We start from the raw sequence: 18,538 nt of genomic DNA, 5'->3' as shown, positions 1-18,538 counted from the left end.
TTGCGGTGACTTAAGAAATCTGCGCAGGAAGCCAGAGATTGGGGGGGGGGGGGATACCTTGCAAAGCACTAAACACCTTCACAACAACATTAAAGAAGCATAAATTCATTTAAATCACCAAACAATAAACAAAGCAGTACATTTGCACCAAGCACAAAAAGTAATAAGCAATTAATTAATAAAAAATAGAAGGAACCCTGCACCTAAAGCACCAAGACCAAAGTAATAAGCAATCAATCAATCAGTAAATAATAAAAAATAAAAGTCCTACTTTAGGGAACGCAATGGGCCGCCGATGAGGGAGCCCATTTGGCCAGGGCTGGGGACGGCGTGCTTCGGGCCCCTCCCACACAGCCTGCAGTGCGCACTTACAGATTCGGCCTGCCAGGAGCTACTGCACATGCGCGCAGACTCTAGCCCGCATGTGCAGAGGTCCCAGCACTGTTTTCAGTGCCCGGACCTGGCTCTGCCCCCAATCCACTGGGGCACACTACGCCACCACCGAGGAGAGGCTGGGGAGCAGCCGAAATCAGGAGGAAGATTTTCGGCACGCTTGGAGGCGGACAAAAGTGGCGCACCTCGGGTGAGAGCGCCAGAAAAAGAGGTTGGGGAAATTTGAGCCCTTAGACATCTACATTGCAAATTGCATTTCAGCTGGCTTCTAGTGAGGTCATTCTGAAATCTTTAAATTTGTTGCTAGTAACATCTTTAGTCAGAATTCAATGCAATGCACTGCTGGCACGGTCATCAGAACATTGCTTGGAGCTGTGCACGATGCAATGAGTTTGTCATTTTATTCCCCAGTATATACTGAATTGTTATTTAATAACAAGTAACCATAACTCATGATCACCACCATGGTTAAACACGACAAACTACTGCACATTTAAGTCATTAATAAAAATGCAATGATACCTCGAGAAATTTCAAGATTATATTCAGAAGTAAAATCAAAAGGTTATATTTTGCACTTGTCACAATCAGCTTATTTCCCTATCATAATAGCTTTACAAAAACTGTCAGTTCTTTGTTGTGTTGTATATGTTTTGTCTCATTCCTATTCAAGTGAAGTCTTTAATGACATATTTAATGATTTAATTTTGTGACTTTTGTTGGATAAACTAAGTAATAGGTATTGCTCAAAGGAAGTATTCCTGCAGAGCCTACTGATTGTACATTCTATTAGTTAATTGATAATAGCTGAGGAGTGCAGCTCCAGGGCCGTTATCAATTAGCTAATTGTACATTTCTACCAATAGTCTATACAGGCAGTTTTACGTGCAAAGTATTATGTAAACATTGTTAATTCTACAAATGATATATAGATTTACAAAATGAAGAGTCAGTCTGTTCCATTTTCTTTTTGTACTAAGGGTGAGTGCCAAGCTGTTTGAAAAGTCATGTCACATCAGTTCCATTTGGTAAAACCTCAGGATTAGAGAAAAGGGAACCACGTGTGAAAAAAAAAATGTATTGTAAAATACCACGCACGTGTTAACATTCTTGATTTTTAAAACTTTTTTGGTGAAATTTTGTGCTCCTCAAGCTAAAGAATGTCACTACATGTTACACCCACTGTTAGCATCATGCACTCACAGGTCACATTTAATATGGATTAAGTATAGTGCTGGGTTCTTCATTCAGTCGCCATTTTAAAAAGTTTTATCCAAGTAAAAATGAAGGTTACATTTTATCGAAGACAAATTAGTAACAGGAAAATTAAAGGCAATTAGAAAAACTCAGCAAACCTTTATACACATTAATTTACAGTTGTTTTATGACTACAAATCAATGAAACAGAAACCATTTATCCCTGCACAAAGATGGCAACAACAAATTGCATTTATATAGTACTCCCTGAAGGAACACCTCTATCAAACTGAAGAGATGGAGACCAAGCAGGGAAAGGAGGAAATTTATATGAAGGCAAGGTTAAATACATAGGTTTTGAAGACAAGGAGGGAAGCTGCAGGTGCAGTGGTTCAGGAAAAAATTCCAGAGGACCACCGCATAGTGTTCGAATGATTGGCCTTCAATGGTGCAGTTGAAGGGAAGGAAATAATCAACAAGTAATTTTGAACCAGAGGATTAGAGCATGTGAGTAAGGATATATGGCTCAGGTAGGTTGGATGAAGGACAGCATGGGACCTAAAGCCAAGGGTAAAGATCCTGAAATCAATTGCTGAGGCACAGGAAGCCAGTATAGCTTTGCAAAAATATGGGGTAATGGGTTTGAGGACTTCCTGCTGAAGAGGGAATGGGCTGTTGAGTTATGAATTTACTGTAGTTTGTTAAGGATGAGGGGCTTTCAAAGAGAGGGTTAGAGAAGTCGATCTTGAGGTGATGAGGAGGTGGATTATGTTTTTGACAGGAGCGGAAGGAATGCGGGTAGTCACACAATGTTCTGCTTGTGGGTGAATGCTATCTTGATGGGCCAGATATGGAGTATGGCATTCAACTCAGGGTCAAACAGGATGTGGATAAACCTTGTAAGGGTTCATTGCGTACTTTCCCTGCTCACAAATGACTGGGCAAGTTGAATCTCAGGTAGATGGATTGGTTGTTGGAGGTAAAAAAGGCTGCATGGTGAAAGTTTAGCAGTGTGTCAGAGCTGGTTTCAGTGGATGATAATGGAATCAATGAGGAGTAAGTATGATCAAAGGTCAGCTAAAATCAACAAAGAAACCCATACATGTAATATATAATATTAAGACTGCAAATTAATCCATTAATCACATTATAAACAGAGTACACTTGCTTGTTGCACAAACCAAATCATATCAATGACCAAAATATTTGTATTCTATAATTTTCAATAATTAATTCCCTTTTACATGTTCTTTCCTTATTTATTTAAACTTTACCCTTGAAACTGTCCAATAAAACACTAGAGAAAATGTAAGATTCATTTAAATTCTTTAATTATTAAAATATTTTATATCATAAATATTTTAATGTTAGATAATTGTAAAAGATTTTTTGATAAATTTGTTCAGTGGTGCAAATAACCAGAAGTTTACGTTTCCAGAATTTTAATAAAAATTAAGGCTTTAGAGGTAACCATTGTGGCTGGCATAGATAAACGGAAGTTAAAACATTCACCAACAGGTTGTAATATTCTCTAATCAGAGCCAAAATGTTTACATCATGTCCATATTGAAAAGGTGTACAAAAATGCAGCTGATATTGTAAAGATACTGCTACAAAACCGAACACAATCTCATTAGAAAGCATCAGAAGCTTTCATTCAATTAAAAACACAATGGGCCAGATTTGGCTCACACCAGTGACCATCCATTACACTTGCACTTGCCCATTGAGTTTCTGTGGGATTCTGCACTGGAACGTGCTGTAAATTAAAGAGCCAAAAGCACAGTACCCTCTACAGAGCATCCGGGACCTGTGTAAACAGGAAAAGCAACTGTGTCTCTCCTTGCTTAAACAAAGGGGACTACCGTGGGATGAGGACAGAGTTGGCTAAAGTGGACTGGGAACACATACTAAACGGTGGCACAACTGAGGAACAGTGGAGGACTTTTAAGGAGCTCTTTCATAGTGCTCAACAAAAATATATTCCAGTGAAAAAGAAGGGTGGTAAGAGAAGGGATAACCAGTCGTGGATAACCAAGGAAATAAAAGAAAGTATCAAATTAAAAACCAATGCGTATAAGATGGCCAAGGTTAGTGGGAAACTAGAAGATTGGGAACATTTTAAACGACAGCAAAGAATGACTAAGAAAGCAATAAAGAACGGAAAGATAGATTACGAAAGTAAACTTGCGCAAAACATAAAAACAGATAGTAAAAGCTTTTACCGATATATAAAACGGAAAAGAGTGACTGAAGTAAATGTTGGTCCCTTAGATGAGGAGGAGGATTTAATAATGGGAAATGTGGAAATGGCTGAGACCTTAAACAATTATTTTGTTTCGGTCTTCACAGTGGAAGACACAAAAACTATGCCAAAAATTGCTGGTCATGGGAATGTGGGAAGGGAGGACCTTGAGACAATCACTAGGGGGGTAGTGCTGGACAGGCTAATGGATCTCAAGGTAGACAAGTCCCCTGGTCCTGATGAAATGCATCCCAGGGTATTAAAAGAGATGGCGGAAGTTATAGCAGATGCATTCGTTATAATCTACCACAATTCTCTGGACTCTGGGGGGGGTACCAGCGGATTGGAAAGCAGCTAATGTAACGCCTCTGTTTAAAAAAAGGGGGCAGACAAAAGGCAGGTAACTATAGGCCGGTTAGTTTAACATCTGTAGTGGGGAAAATGCTTGAAGCTATCATTAAGGAAGAAATAGCGGGACATCTAGATAGGAATAGTGCAATCAAACAGACGCAACATGGATTCATGAAGGGGAAATCACGTTTAACTAATTTACTGGAATTCTTTGAGGATATAACGAGCATGGTGGATAGAGGTGTACCGATGGATGTGGTGTATTTAGATTTCCAAAAGGCAGTCGATAAGATGCCACACAAAAGGTTACTGAAGATAAAGGTACGCGGAGTCAGAGGAAATGTATTAGCATGGATCGAGAATTGGCTGGCTAACAGAAAGCAGAGAGTCGGGATAAATGGGTCCTTTTCCGGTTGAAAATCGGTGGTTAGTGGTGTACCACAGGGATCAATGCTGGGACCACAACTGTTTACAATATACATAGATATCCTGGAAGAGGGGACAGAGTGTTGTGTAACAAAATTTGCAGATGGCACAAAGATTAGTGGGAAAGCGGGTTGTGTAGAGGACAGAGAGAGGCTGCAAAGAGATTTAGATAGGTTAAGCGAATGGGCTAAGGTTTGGCAGATGCAATACAATGTCGGAAAATGTGAGGTCATCCACCTTGGAAAAAAAAACAGTAAAAGGGAATATTATTTGAATGGGGAGAAATTACAACATGCTGCGGTGCAGAGGGACCTGGGGGTCCTTGTGCATGAATCCCAAAATCCCAAAAAGTTAGTTTGCAGGTGCAGCAGGTAATCAGGAAGGCGAATGGAATGTTGGCCTTCATTGCGAGACGGATGGAGTACAAAAGCAGGGAGGTCCTGCTGCAACAATGCAGGGTATTGGTGAGGCTGCACCTGGAGTACTGCGTGCAGTTTTGGTCACCTTACTTAAGGAAGGATATACTAGCCTTGGAGGGGGTACAGAGACGATTCACTTGGCTGATTCCGGAGATGAGGGGGTTATCTTATGATGATAGATTGAGTAGACTGGGTCTTTACTCGTTGGAGTTCAGAAGGATGAGGGGTGATCTTATAGAAACATTTAAAATAATGAAAGGGATAGACAAGATAGAGGCAGAAAGGTTGTTTCCACTGGTCGGGGAGACTAGAACTAGGGGGCACAGCCTCAAAATACAGGGGAGCCAATTTAAAACCGAGTTGAGAAGGAATTTCTTCTCCCAGAGGGTTGTGAATCTGTGGAATTCTCTGCCCAGGGAAGAAGTTGAGGCTAGCTCATTGAATGTATTCAAATCACAGATAGATAGATTTTTAACCAACAAAGGAATTAAGGGTTATGGGGAGCGGACGGGTAGGTGGAGCCGAGACCACGGCCAGATCAGCCATGATCTTGTTGAGTGGCGGAGCAGGCTCGAGGGGCTAGATGGCCTACTCCTGTTCCTAATTCTTATGTTATGTTCTATTAACCAATCAGATTGAAGAATTGTTAATGAGCAGCACAAAGTCTGAACCAGGAAGTGTCAGTTCGAATATGAATTCAATGTCAAATCAGGTAGAGAGGGGGAAGGAAAGACTGGATTGAGAGAGCAAGATGAAAGAGGTAGAAAGAAAAAGTTGTAAATAAATCAATTTTTTGATATTTTTAAAATCTCCAACAATAATTATCTGAAGGAATGAGGCTCCACACTTGTATAAGTTAATTTTCAGTGCCGGAGGGGTTGTTTGGCAGTAATTAAGTCTTATCACACCATTAAAGCCTCACTGTTATTTCAACCACAAAATCTGGCATATTGTTGTAAAAGACCATGCAAGACCCATTTCTCACAAACAAGTTACTTTACATATTGTGGTTTAGTTCTTTTCTTATTTCACCTCATTCCAATTACACAATTTAAACTTCATATTGCAGTTGTTTTACAATCAATAACTGAATTAAAACAAGGTAGTTTCTGTAATTAAAAGAAGAAAATCATCAAAATCTGTCTCTCACAGGAGATTACATGGCTTTGGGTGTGTCTGGAGAGGCAGTATTATGATGCATAAGGCATCACAACTATATGGGACGTGCTCAATGTACCATTTGGTCTATTCCTGTTAGTTTCGTATATTCGTATCCTATAAAAAGTGAAGTCAGGTAACAGTACATAAAGTGCCTTGAAAAATAATAAAATCACTATGCTAATGTGTTTATAGAGATATTTTTGGAATAACATTCCCCTTCTAGCCATCTGAAAGAACATGCTAGAATTAAAACAGCAGTATAATTACAGAGCATAAATAATAATCAATGCCATGACAATCAAATAGAATGTGTTATCATCCATTTTGGCAGAAATTTTTAACTTCAAATCCACATTGAGAATTAAAATCAATATAAAATTGAGTTAAAGTATAATTGAACAAAAAGAAAAAGAGGCATGAGAAATAAATGTAATAAGTCATATGATAGAAATAATAAGCTGCATGATTTAGTACTGGTGAATAATACTAGAGACCAAATTAAGACAAATATCATATGGTTACATATAAGCTACCTACTGTCTCAACTGGTACTGTATAATCATCTGAAAGCAAAATGAAAAAGAATAGCCTGGGCAGGCCATTGTCTCTTGGAATGAGATCTTAAGTAAGGTTAAGACTGGTTTCTGGTTTCCAACAGAAACATAGGACTTGCAAGTTGAAAAAAGACCACGGTCCATCTAGTTCACCTTCTATCATCCTGGTCGTCACATGATGCGATGATTGTGGAGATGTTGACTAATTATAGCAATCAATCTCTATTAACAAGTCTACAACAGACTCAGAAATGACAAGGAAACCCCCCAATGGTGCAGAGTTTTGCGAACCATCGGTCCAAAGTCACCTTTTTCCTCCCAAGCCTACTACACTTACCACATATCATGTCTCAAATTACTCATTTACTGTATCTCAAAATGTTCTTTTCTGAAAGAAATCTATCTAATTTACATTTGAATGAATCAATACTAACTGCTTCCACCATCTCTCTAGGGCATCTGTTCCATAGATTGACCACTCGTTCACTGAAATATTGGACAATTATTCCATTTAAAATGTAAAACATGAACAGATGGTCTTTAAGGGTATTCCTCTTGTACCTGAGTAATTGCCTCTGCAAAACTGGTAGATTAGGCCTGTGTGTAATTCTCATGCGAGCCTGAAGGACATCGGAGGAGAACAGCCAACTTCGGTCATTTGAACATGGTGTGTCCACTAGCACCTAAAAAAGCAAAACAAACTAGTAAGAAAATAGAAAAACTACCCCAAAAACGGTATCGGTGGTTGGGAAAATGCTGGAATCAATTATTAAAGATGTAATAGCAGCGCATTTGGAAAGCAGTGACGGGATCGGTCCAAGTCAGCATGGATTTATGAAAGGGAAATCATGCTTGACAAATCTTCTAGAATTTTTTGAGGATGTAACTAGTAGAGTGGATAAGGGAGAACCAGTGGATGTGGTGTATTTGGACTTTCAAAAGGCTTTTGACAAGGTCCCACACAAAAGATTAGTGTGCAAAATTAAGGCACATGGTATTGGGGGTAATGTATTGACGTGAATAGAGAACTGGTTGGCAGACAGGAAGCAAAGAATGGGAATAAACGGGTCCTTTTCAGAATGGCAGGCAGTGACTAGTGGGATGCCACAGGGTTCAGTGTTCAGACCCCAGCTATTTACAATATACATTAATGATTTAGATGAAGGAATTCAACGTAATATCTCCAAGTTTGCAGATTACACCATACTGGGTGGCAAGGAGGATACTTGGAGGCTGTAGGGGGACGTGGACAGGTTAAGTGAATGGGCAAATGCATGGCAGATGCAGTATAATGTGGATAAGTGTGAGGCTATCCACTTTGATGGCAAAAACAGGAAGGCAGATTATTATCGGAATGGTGACAGATTAGTAAAAGAGGAGGTGCAACGAGACCTGGGTGTCATGGTACATCAGTCATTGAAGGTAGGCACGCAGATACAGCAGGCAGTAAACAAAGCAAATGGCATGCTGACCTTCGTAGCGAGGGGATTTGAGTATAGGAGCAGGGAGGTGTTACTGCAGTTGTACAGGGGCCTTGGTGAGACCACACCTTGAGTATTGTGTGCAGTTTTGGTCTCCTAATCTGAGGAAGGACATTCTTGCTATTGAGGGAGTGCAGCGAAGGTTCACCAGACTGATTCCCGGGATGGCAGGACTGACATATGAAGAAAGACTGGATCGACTAGGCTTATATTCACTGGAATTTAGAAGAATGAGGGGATCTCATAGAAACATATAAAATTCTGACAGAATTGGACTGGTTAGATGCAGGAAGAATTTTCCCGATGTTGGGGAAGTCCAGAACCAGGGGTCAGTCTAAGGATAAGGGGTAAGCCATTTAGGACCGAGATGAAGAGAAACCTCTTCACTCAGAGAATTGCGAACCTGTGGAATTCTCTACCACAGAAAGTTGTTGAGGCCAGTCCGTTAGATATATTCAAAAGGGAGTTTGATGTGGCCCTTACAGCTAAAGGGATCAAGGGGTATGGAGAGAAAGCAGGAATGGGGTACTGAAGTTGCATGATCAACCATGATCATATTGAATAGTGGTGCAGGCTTGAAGGGCCGAATGACCTACTCCTGCACCTTCTTTCTATGTTTCTATCCTCTTCACACTTTAATATCAACTTGTCTCAGTTGTCAGCGCTCTAACCCAAGTCTGGTGGTGCTGGTTTCAAGCGTCATTCCAAACTTTAGCAATAATCTAGGCTAACACTCAGTGTAGTGCTGACAGAATGTTGCATTGTCAAAGATGCCAGTTTTCAGCTGAAATGTTTACCTGATGTCCCATCTGCCTGTTCAGGTGAATGTAAATGATCCCATGGCACTATTCTATGAGGAGCAGGATGTTAGTCAGGATGGTGACCTAGCCAACATTCCTGCTTTAACTAATAGCCCCAAAAATAAATTGCTGTGCACAAACTAGCTGAAGTGTTTACATATATAACAGTAACTACACTTCAAAAAAGTAATCCATAGTTGTAAAGAGCACTGGAATGTGCAGAAGATGTGATAAGACACTTACTTATTTTTCTTCCTTTTATTAAGTAATTGTATAGTGTAGAATTGGTAAACCCCCCTCAAAAGTAAGCTATGAAGACTGCCAAACAAACAAGAATTATTTCTAACTGCAGAGTTGCTGAAAATGGATACATTAATTAACAGTGAGATTCTCAATTCTGAGGTTATCAACACTACTTCAAGGTGTTCTGGGATGAAGCGTGTCTGGAGATTTGTTTCAAAAAGTGAACATGGCGACCTAGATAAAGAGACACATCACAGACAAAGCTGGGATATCAAAAAGGACAACTGAAGAAAAATAACTGTCTAGGGCCCTACAATCTCAGGTAAAAAGCGAATTTGGAGGAGCAATTTCAAACCACATCTCAGAGACAATAAAGCATCTACTCAGAAGAAGTTCTAAGAGTTAACTGTGAACGGAGACATTTGGGAAACTCATTATTTGGTTAATCGCATCTTTGACTGCTGTTGATGATAGGCTGTCTATTGGGAAAATGATAAAAGATTTTTTTTCCCCTGACAACATAACATGGCACAATATCCCCAAAGCACAAGGGCCACTACTAGTGTGGCTTACGCATACTGGCAAAGCATAACTTCTGGCAGTGCTGCACTCAAGTTAGTCCTTGAAATAAAGTCCAGCAGTCTGGACAACAAATTTATGAAAAAGGCACAGGGTTGTACAGGGGTGAAGTGGTTGTATCATCAGTGCTAAGATCATGTCATTTGTGTAAATAATGAAATTTAATTCCCCATAATTTACAAATAATGAACAGCAAGAAGGAATTAATTTGAAAAGCATCTTAAATGAAGGTTAATATTACTATTTAAAACAAATTTAGTGTTATATTTTTAGTGAAACTATAAAATAAAATTCAATTGTATTTTATCCATGCTTGGACTGATTGCTTGACCCTGATGTGTCCAGCAGAAGTACAATGTGTACACAGACAAGGAAGTAGAATCATTTCCCTCAAACAGAAATGTTGAGTAAAACCTGACAACTGAGCACCCCCATGTGGTTAAAATCAATATAACATGGATATTCAAAAATTCACCACAGAATCAATGATCCTATTTACATATAGACAGAAGTCTGATACTTAATGTGATGTTGACTGATTGCAGAATGTCATTTAATTCCTGACAACAACTGACTTTAGTCCCAAATTAGGCAACATTTATAGATCTACCATTTTAAGGAGTTCTGAACTGCCACAAAAATGATTTTTTTAATGAGAAATTCAGTTGCGGGACCAATAAGGATTGGAAATAACACAAAACTTATTCACCTCCTATGGTATTGTTACATCACTATGCACAAAATCATATCTTTGCATTTATATATTTCTATTGTGTGTTGAGTTACCATCTTTTATCCAATCCAAAACCAGTCATGGGTGGGGCTCCAGCATCGAGTTTGCTGTATTTACAAATATGCACCGCGAACATGAGTGAAGTGCTTTGCTCACACATGCACACAAGTCTGATTTTAAATGCAATGATTGAAACCAAACTTGCCATAATGTAACTAAACAAATTATTAAAATATCATTTGGAGTCCATTTTGCATCTATTTTCTAATGTTGCTTCTTTAGAAACACTTGAGAAGCTAAAGCCATTAGACAATATCCTGTTCACATTAACAAAAGTCTCCAATAGAATCAAATAATACATTTTAAATAAAAATATTTTATTTTATATATCACATGATAGAATAAAATATTTTTATTCTACATACTAAACATATCCATATGTAAATTGCAAGGAGAATCACTCCTGAATAACTTTATTTTTAAGTAGGAGATAAATTCAGTGCTAAATAGCTAAGCATCAGATATCTTTGCACAACCATTCAGAGGAAAATGCAAGTTTATAGGTAATTACTTACTTGGCAATATAGAGCTCTCTTTAAAAATCTGATATTGGCACACCAGAGTACTTAGAAAGAGTCTAAACTGAAAAACCTCATTGTATTTGCATGCAGTATTGTGCTTTGTCACAATGTGATTAAATCATAAGATAACAACAAGTAAGGAAGACCAGTTAGCCCATCTGAGTACATCCATCCAGAAAAGACCTCCCAATGTAGCATCTAATTGGTTCTTAAATGCTTATGCTTCTACGACTCAAACTGAAAGTCCATTCCATATGTTGATCACTCTTTGTGAGAGGCATTTCCCGATTATCAGTCTTAAAAATGTAACTTTTACTACTATGTCCCCTTGCTCTATTCTCGCAATCTAATAAAAAGTAACCATACTTGTAAGTACTTTGTATACCTCTACAATATCACCTCTTGGGCACTTCCTTTCCAGGCTGAAAAACAGAGGGTCCAAACTTGGTGGAAGCCAAGTTCCGCCCAAAGGACTGCCGAGATACCCGATGGTACTTTGGGCGGGAGTTTCATGAAAAAGTTCTTGAAAGACTGCCCGGCGGCAAAAAGAAAACGACTTATGCCGTGAATATGGGCAGCAGCGGGCGGGAGCTCCCAATCTCGGTGGCAAATGTGATCCTCACCAAAGTGCTGCCAAGGATTGAGTCGAGCCCAGGGAGGGAGGAACATTTAAAAAAATAAAAAAATTACACAAAAAAAAAATCCACTGGAAAACCTTCAGGGGACCCCATCCACCTTCACTAATCTTTTTTTTTTGGAGGTCTTCTTACTTACCGTTGGGGTTAGACCTGCCTTCACGCAGTGGTCCTTCCCCCTGCTGCCGCCGACTCCTGGCAGCTAGGTGGGCGGGAGGACACTTGCGCGCTAGCAGCCATGAGCGGGCAGTTCCCAGCGGTCCTCCCCTCCCGCCGGCAGGAGGCTTAGTGGAAAATGGCACCGAAGGGAGACTGCCCAAAAAACCCGGCGGCAGCCAGCGGTAGTGGGCAGTAAGGCCACCAAGTTCTGGCTCAGAGTTTCTCTAGTTTTCCCTTATAACTTTGACCTTTGAAACTAAGAATATTCTCTGCTCTGCTCTAATGTTTAAATATCTCCCTTGTTTCTTGACAACTAGAACTGGACACAGTACTCAAGGGGCAAAATGACTAGAGAAATGTAGAGTTTAATTCCAACTTCCTCTGACATATATTCCACTGTTTTAGCTACGTAGTTCAACATTCTACCGGTATAGGTTTTTTAAATTGCAGTGTATGTTGAGCGCCATGTCTAAGAACACTCAAAGGTCTCTTTCAATGTCACCTTTAGCTATTTCTATACCATTCATGGAGTATGCTATTGTCCATTTTTCCTTCTAATGTACAGTACTTAACATGTCTGCATTTTCATCTGTCATCATTCTTCCCATATTTATATTTTGTCCAACGCTTTTGGTAATTTATGAGGTCCTGCCTTCAATTTCACTGCCCCTCCTGGTTTGGTATCATCTATAAATTTGAAGAATTTTTACAAAGGATTAACAGCACAGAAATAGGCCATACGGCCCAACAGGTCCATGCCGATGTTTATGCTCCACATGAGCCTCCTCCCACTCATCAACTTCAACATATCCTTTTATTTCTTTCCCCCTCATGCTGATCTAGCTTCCCCTTGAATGCATCTATGCTATTCACCTCAACTACTCCCGTGATAGCGAGTGTCACATTCTAACCACTCACTGGGTAAATAAATTTCTCCTGAACTTCCTACTGTGTTTTTATTTTATTTTTTAATTAGTGACTATCTTATATTTATGACCTCTAGTTCTGGTCTCGCCTGCAAGTGGAAACATCTTCTCTACGTCTACCCTATCAAAACCTGAAAGACCTCTATCAGGTCACCACTCACTCTTCTCTTTTCTAGAGAAAAGAGCCCCAGTCTTTCTCGACAGCTATAATCTCTTAATGCTGATATCAATCTAGCGAATCTTTTTTGTATCTTCTCCAGTGCCTTCATATCCTTTTTAAAATATGGAGACCAGAACTGTTTATAGTACTCTAAATGTGGTCTAACCAAGGTTATACACAAGTTTAACATTAACTTCTCTACTTTTCAATTCTATCCCTCCAGAAATGAACCCCAGTGCTTTGTTTGCTTTTTTATGGCCTTATTAACCTACATCCCTCGAACCCATTGAGAATTTATTTTACAAGGAATATGTGGCCACCTTATTCTTCCTACCAAAATGTATTACCTCACACTTATCTGTATTGAAGTTAATTTGCTAATTACACACTCATTTTGCAAGTTTACTAATGTCTTCCTGTATTTTGTCGCAGTCCTCCTCTGTATTAATTACACTGCCCAATTTGATGTCATCCACAAATTTTGAAATTCTACTTCCGATTCTAAAGCCCAAATCATTGATGTAAATGTGAACAACAGTGGTCCCAGCACCGATCCTTGTGGAACACCACTTCCCACCATTTGCCAATCTGAGTAACTACCTTTAACCCCCTACTCTCTGTTTTGTAGTTAGCTTGGTATCTATTCTGCTACTTGTCCCCTGACTCCACATACTCTGACCTTAATCATGGATCTAATATGCGGTATCCTATAGAAGGTCTGAAGATTTATGGGTAGTTAAAATCTCACATCATTACTATTCTATGTCCTTTACTCATTTCACATATTTGCTGACATATTTCTCTACCCTACTAGTGTGATTGATCCTTTATCTTTTATTTCATGGATGCTATTTCTAATCTTCTGCTAGTTATGTCCCTTTTTTCTACTGCCATTATGTTATCTCTACTTAGTAGAGCTACCCAACTTTTTCCTTCACTATCCTTTCTGATTATGTCATAACCTGCAATATTTAGTTGCCAGTCCTTTTCTTTATGCAGCCATGTTTCAGTTATTCCTACTACATCTGGGTCCTCACTATGGATTATTACTTCCAGTTTCTCCATCTTATTTAGCATGCTGTGTACATTGCTGTAGAGGCAGTTTAATTTGTCTTTAGGTAGTTGTTCCTTTTCATTTAATTTTAAGTCCTTTTATAGACTTCTAGTTTATAACTATATTTGTTCTGACTGTTTGTTACCTTTGTTCCTTACCTTCGCCTGACCTTTACTCTCATTTCTTAATTCTTCAGACTTATGTCATTTTCACCAGATCTCTCCCCTTTTCTTACTAGTTTAGTTTAAAGTCCTATCGACAGTCCTTTTTATCCTTTCTGCTAGGAAATATTTCCATTGAGTTTCTGAATTCTAGTCATTGATTAAATTAGAAATAATAAATGGTCTCAACAGTGAGCCTTGGAGCACCCAACTCAGTACCCCACCATACACTAACATAACTCCTTTAACAAGTTTTCATTGAAGAGTAGAAATCAACCAACTCATTATCCATTCCCAAGATTTACCGATTCCTCACACAGCTTTGAGCTTAGTTAATAGCCTTTTGCATGCTACTCTGTCAAATGCCTTTTTGGAAGTGGTGATAGAGTTTTCCACAGTTCACTTGGGTTGTTGCTTTGTCAGAGTTGGCTAAAGTGGACTGGGAGAATAGATTAAAGTGTAGGACGGTTGATGAGCAGTGACAGACATTCAAAGAGATATTACATAACTCTCAACAAAAATATATCCCAGTGAGAAGGAAAGACTGTAAGAAAAGGGGTAACCATCCATGACTAACTAAGGAAATAAGAGACGGTATCAAATTGAAAACAAGGGCATACAAAGTGGTCAAGACTAGTGGGAGGCCAGAGGATTGGGAAACTTTTAAAAGCCAGCAAAGAATGACTAAAAATAAAGGTAGGGAAGATAGATTATGCAAGTAAACGAGCACAAAATATATAGTAAGAGTTTCTACAGATACATAAAAAGGAAAAGAGTGGCGAAAGTAAAATGTTAGTCCCTTAGAGAATGAGACTGGGGAATTAATAATAAGGAACAGGGAAATGGCAGAGACTTTGAACAAATATTTTGTATCGCTCTTCGTGGTAGAAGACACTAAAATCATCCCAAGAGTGGATAATCAAGGGGCTACAAGGAGGGAGGAACTTAATAAAATCACTATCACTAAAGAAGTAGTACTCGGTAAAATAATGGGACTAAAGATGGACAAGTCCCCTGGACCTGATGGCTTGCATCCTAGGGTCTTAAAATAAGTGGCTGCAGAGATAGTGGATGCATTGGTTCTAATTACCAAAATTCTCTGGATTCTGGAGAGGTCCCAGCAGATTGGAAAACCGCAAATGTAATGCCCCTATTTAAAAAAGGAGGCAGACATAGTTTCCTGCTTTTTGTCTAACAGCTGTCATTGGAAAAATGCTTCAGTCCATTATTAAGGAAGCAGCAGCAGGACATTTGGAAAAGCAAAATTCAATCAAGCAGAGTCAGCATGGTTTTATGAAAAGGAAATTATGTTTGACAAATTTGCTGGAGTTCGTTGAGGATGTAACGAGTACGGTGGGTAAGGGGGAACCAGTGGATTTCCAGAAGGCATTCGATAAGGTGCCACATAAAAGTTTATTGCACAAGATAAAAGTTCAGGGAGTTGGGGGTAATATATTAGCATGGATAGAGGATTGACTAACTAACAGAAAACAGAGAGTCAGGATAAATGGGTCATTTTCCAATTGGCAAACAGTAACTAGTGGGATGCTGCAGGGATCGGTGCTGGGGCCTCAACTATTTACAATCTATATTAAATGACTTGGATGAAGGGACAGAGTGTAATGTAGCCAAGTTTGCTGATGATACAAAGATGGGTGGGAAAGCAAATTAAGAGTAGGACACAAAAAATGTGCAAAGGGATATAGACAGGCTGTGTGAGCGGGGAAAAATTTAGCAAATGGAGTACAAAGTGGGAAAATGTGAGGTTATCCACTTTGGCAGAAAAAAATAGAAAAGCAAATTATAATTTAAATGGAGAAAAACGGCAAAATGCTGCAGTACAGAGGGAGGGTCCTAGTGCACGACACATATAAAGTTAGTATGCAGGTACAGCAAGTAATCAGGAAGGCAAATGGAATGTTGGCCTTTATTTCAAGGGGGATGGAGTATAAAAGCAGAGAAGTCCTGCTACAACTGTACAGGATATTGGTGAGGCCACACCTAGAGTACTGCATGCAGTTTTGGTCTCCGTATTTAAGGAAGGATATACTTGCTTTGGAAGCTGTTCAGAGAAGGTTCACTAGGTTGATTCCAGAGATGAGGGGGTTGACTTATGAAGATAGGTTGAGCCTATACTCATTGGAGTTCAGAAGAATGAGAGGTGATCTTATCGAAACATGTAAGATAATGAGGGGGCTCGACAAGGTGGATGCAGGGAGGATATTTCCACTCATCGAAGAAACTAAAACTAGGGGGCATAGTCTCAGAATAAGGGGCCGCCCATTTAAAATTGAGATGAGGAGGAATTTCTTCTGAGGGTTGTAAATCTGTGGAATTCGCTGCCCCAGAGAGCTGTGGAGGCTGGGTCATTGAATATATTTAAGGTGGAGATAGCCAGATTTTTGAGCAATAAGGGAATAAAGGGTTATGGAGAGCAGGCAGGGAAATAGAGCTGAGTCCATGATCAGATCAGCCATGATCTTATTAAATGGCGGAGCAGGCTTGAGGGGCTAAATGGCTTACTCCTGCTCCTATTTCTTATATTCTTATGTCATAGAGGTTAAGGAGCTTGGCCAGACTGGATCTTCCCCTTCTGAAGTCATACTGACTGTTGTACTCTAGATAATTCTGAAATCTTTTTTTTTTATGGTCTCTATTTTAATAGAATGTATGCTTGTGAAAGTAAATCCTTGCAGAGACTTTAAAATATATAAAATATTCTTATACATCAATAACTTTTTAAAAACTTGTATCATCTAGCCTCTACTTAAAATCAGTACAGCAAAAATCATCAACTCTGTGCTGTGTGGTCCACATGTATAAATCTATGTCTCACTATTCTGGAGAGCTGCATTTTGAGGCTTCAATGAGCTATGTCACCGCAGCACAGCAACTGTCTTAAAACCAGTGTGTTTGCACCTGTCTAGCAAAACATAATCAAAATGCAGCCTCACCTTGTCATACATTTGTGGCTGCTGTGGACCAATGTGTCTGCCATCCAGGTCAGCCACAGAAATTGTGCACCTCAAGTCCTCAGGTACAAAAGAGTCAAGTGTTTGCTTCAGCCATTTGTGTCGCAAGCTGTCATGTTCATTGCAGAGAAAATGACCTTTAAAAAAAAAGACAATCAAATGTGATTGTACAGGGGGCCAAACATATCCCTGAGAGTCAAGGAAGAAATTCCAATGGACACAGAACATTTGTTCCAGCAATATGAAAACAAAACATGACTTTTAGCAAATGTACTTAATGAAATGTCATAAACTGAAATAATTTACAAGTGTAGCAATAATGGGCCCAAGTTTCCACATGATTTGCGCCTGATTTTTAGGAGCAACTGGTGGAGAACGGACTATTTTAGAAATCGCAATTCTCCACATTTTTTTTTCTGCAGTTCTAGTCAGGTAGAACAGTTTTACTTTGGAACAGAATTTTTTCTTCAAAAGGGGGCGTGTCTGGCCACTGACGCCTGATTTGAAAGTTTCCACAGTGAAAATGTACTCCAAACTAAAGTGGAATGGAGCCAGTGAAGATTTTTGTAGAACTGAAAAAACCTGTTCTACACATTAAAAAATCAGGCGCAGGTTACAAATTAGGCGTCCAGAACGAGGTGGGGGGGAGGTGGGGGGAAGGGAACTCATTAAATTCGACAATAAATCCTTATTTATACTTCTACAAATATTATACAAATAAATCCAACCTGAATAAACATTTATAAGCCAAGAAAAGATTAAATAAACCATCTTCCTACCTGTGTGAAAGTGCTTCAGCCAGGGAGAATTCTGCAGCCGTTCGTGCCGCTGAGCGGGAGGGGGGGGGGGGGGGGAGAAAGCCGTTTGTGTCGCTGAGCGGGAGGGGGAGAGAGGAGAGAGGAGAGAGGAGAGAGGAGAGAGGAGAGAGGAGAGAGGAGAGAGGAGAGAGGAGAGAGGAGAGAGGAGAGAGGAGAGAGGAGAGAGGAGAGAGGAGAGAGAGGGGAGGAAGGGAGAGAGAGTGAGAGGGGAGGGAGGGAGGGAGAGAGAGAGCGGGGGGGGGTGGGGAAGGGAGAGGTCAGGTCGGATCGGATCCAGTCCGGGAGTCGGGTCCAGTAGGGGGGGGGGGGGGTGCGGGTCAGGTCGGGGAACAGGAGCACGGGTCGGGTCATTCGGGGGGGGGGGGGGTTGGGGGGAGAGCGGGTCTCGGGTCGGGGGGAGCGGGTGGCGGGTCGGGTCTGGTCGGCGGGGGGGGGGGGGGGGGGGGAAGCGGGAGTCTGGTCGACAGGGGTGGGGGGGTGGATGGAGCGG

General features: G+C 40.1%; 1 protein-coding gene across 1 annotated transcript in view; it reads right to left on the bottom strand.

Annotated features, from left to right (window-relative positions):
* Positions 1 to 18,538, bottom strand: part of nsun3 (NOP2/Sun RNA methyltransferase 3) — a 70,978-nt gene that overhangs the window by 11,178 nt on the left and 41,262 nt on the right. The window contains exons 4-5 of the mRNA XM_070892909.1: positions 17,213 to 17,367; positions 7,308 to 7,429 (exon numbers count right to left, since the gene is read on the bottom strand). Coding sequence (XP_070749010.1) covers positions 7,308 to 7,429; positions 17,213 to 17,367 — 277 coding nt within the window. The remainder of the gene's footprint in view (positions 1 to 7,307; positions 7,430 to 17,212; positions 17,368 to 18,538) is intronic.

This window comes from Pristiophorus japonicus, chromosome 11, assembly GCF_044704955.1.
Source record: "Pristiophorus japonicus isolate sPriJap1 chromosome 11, sPriJap1.hap1, whole genome shotgun sequence".
Taxonomy (NCBI): Eukaryota; Metazoa; Chordata; class Chondrichthyes; family Pristiophoridae; genus Pristiophorus; species Pristiophorus japonicus.
This window is presented reverse-complemented; position numbering and strand designations above follow the sequence as displayed.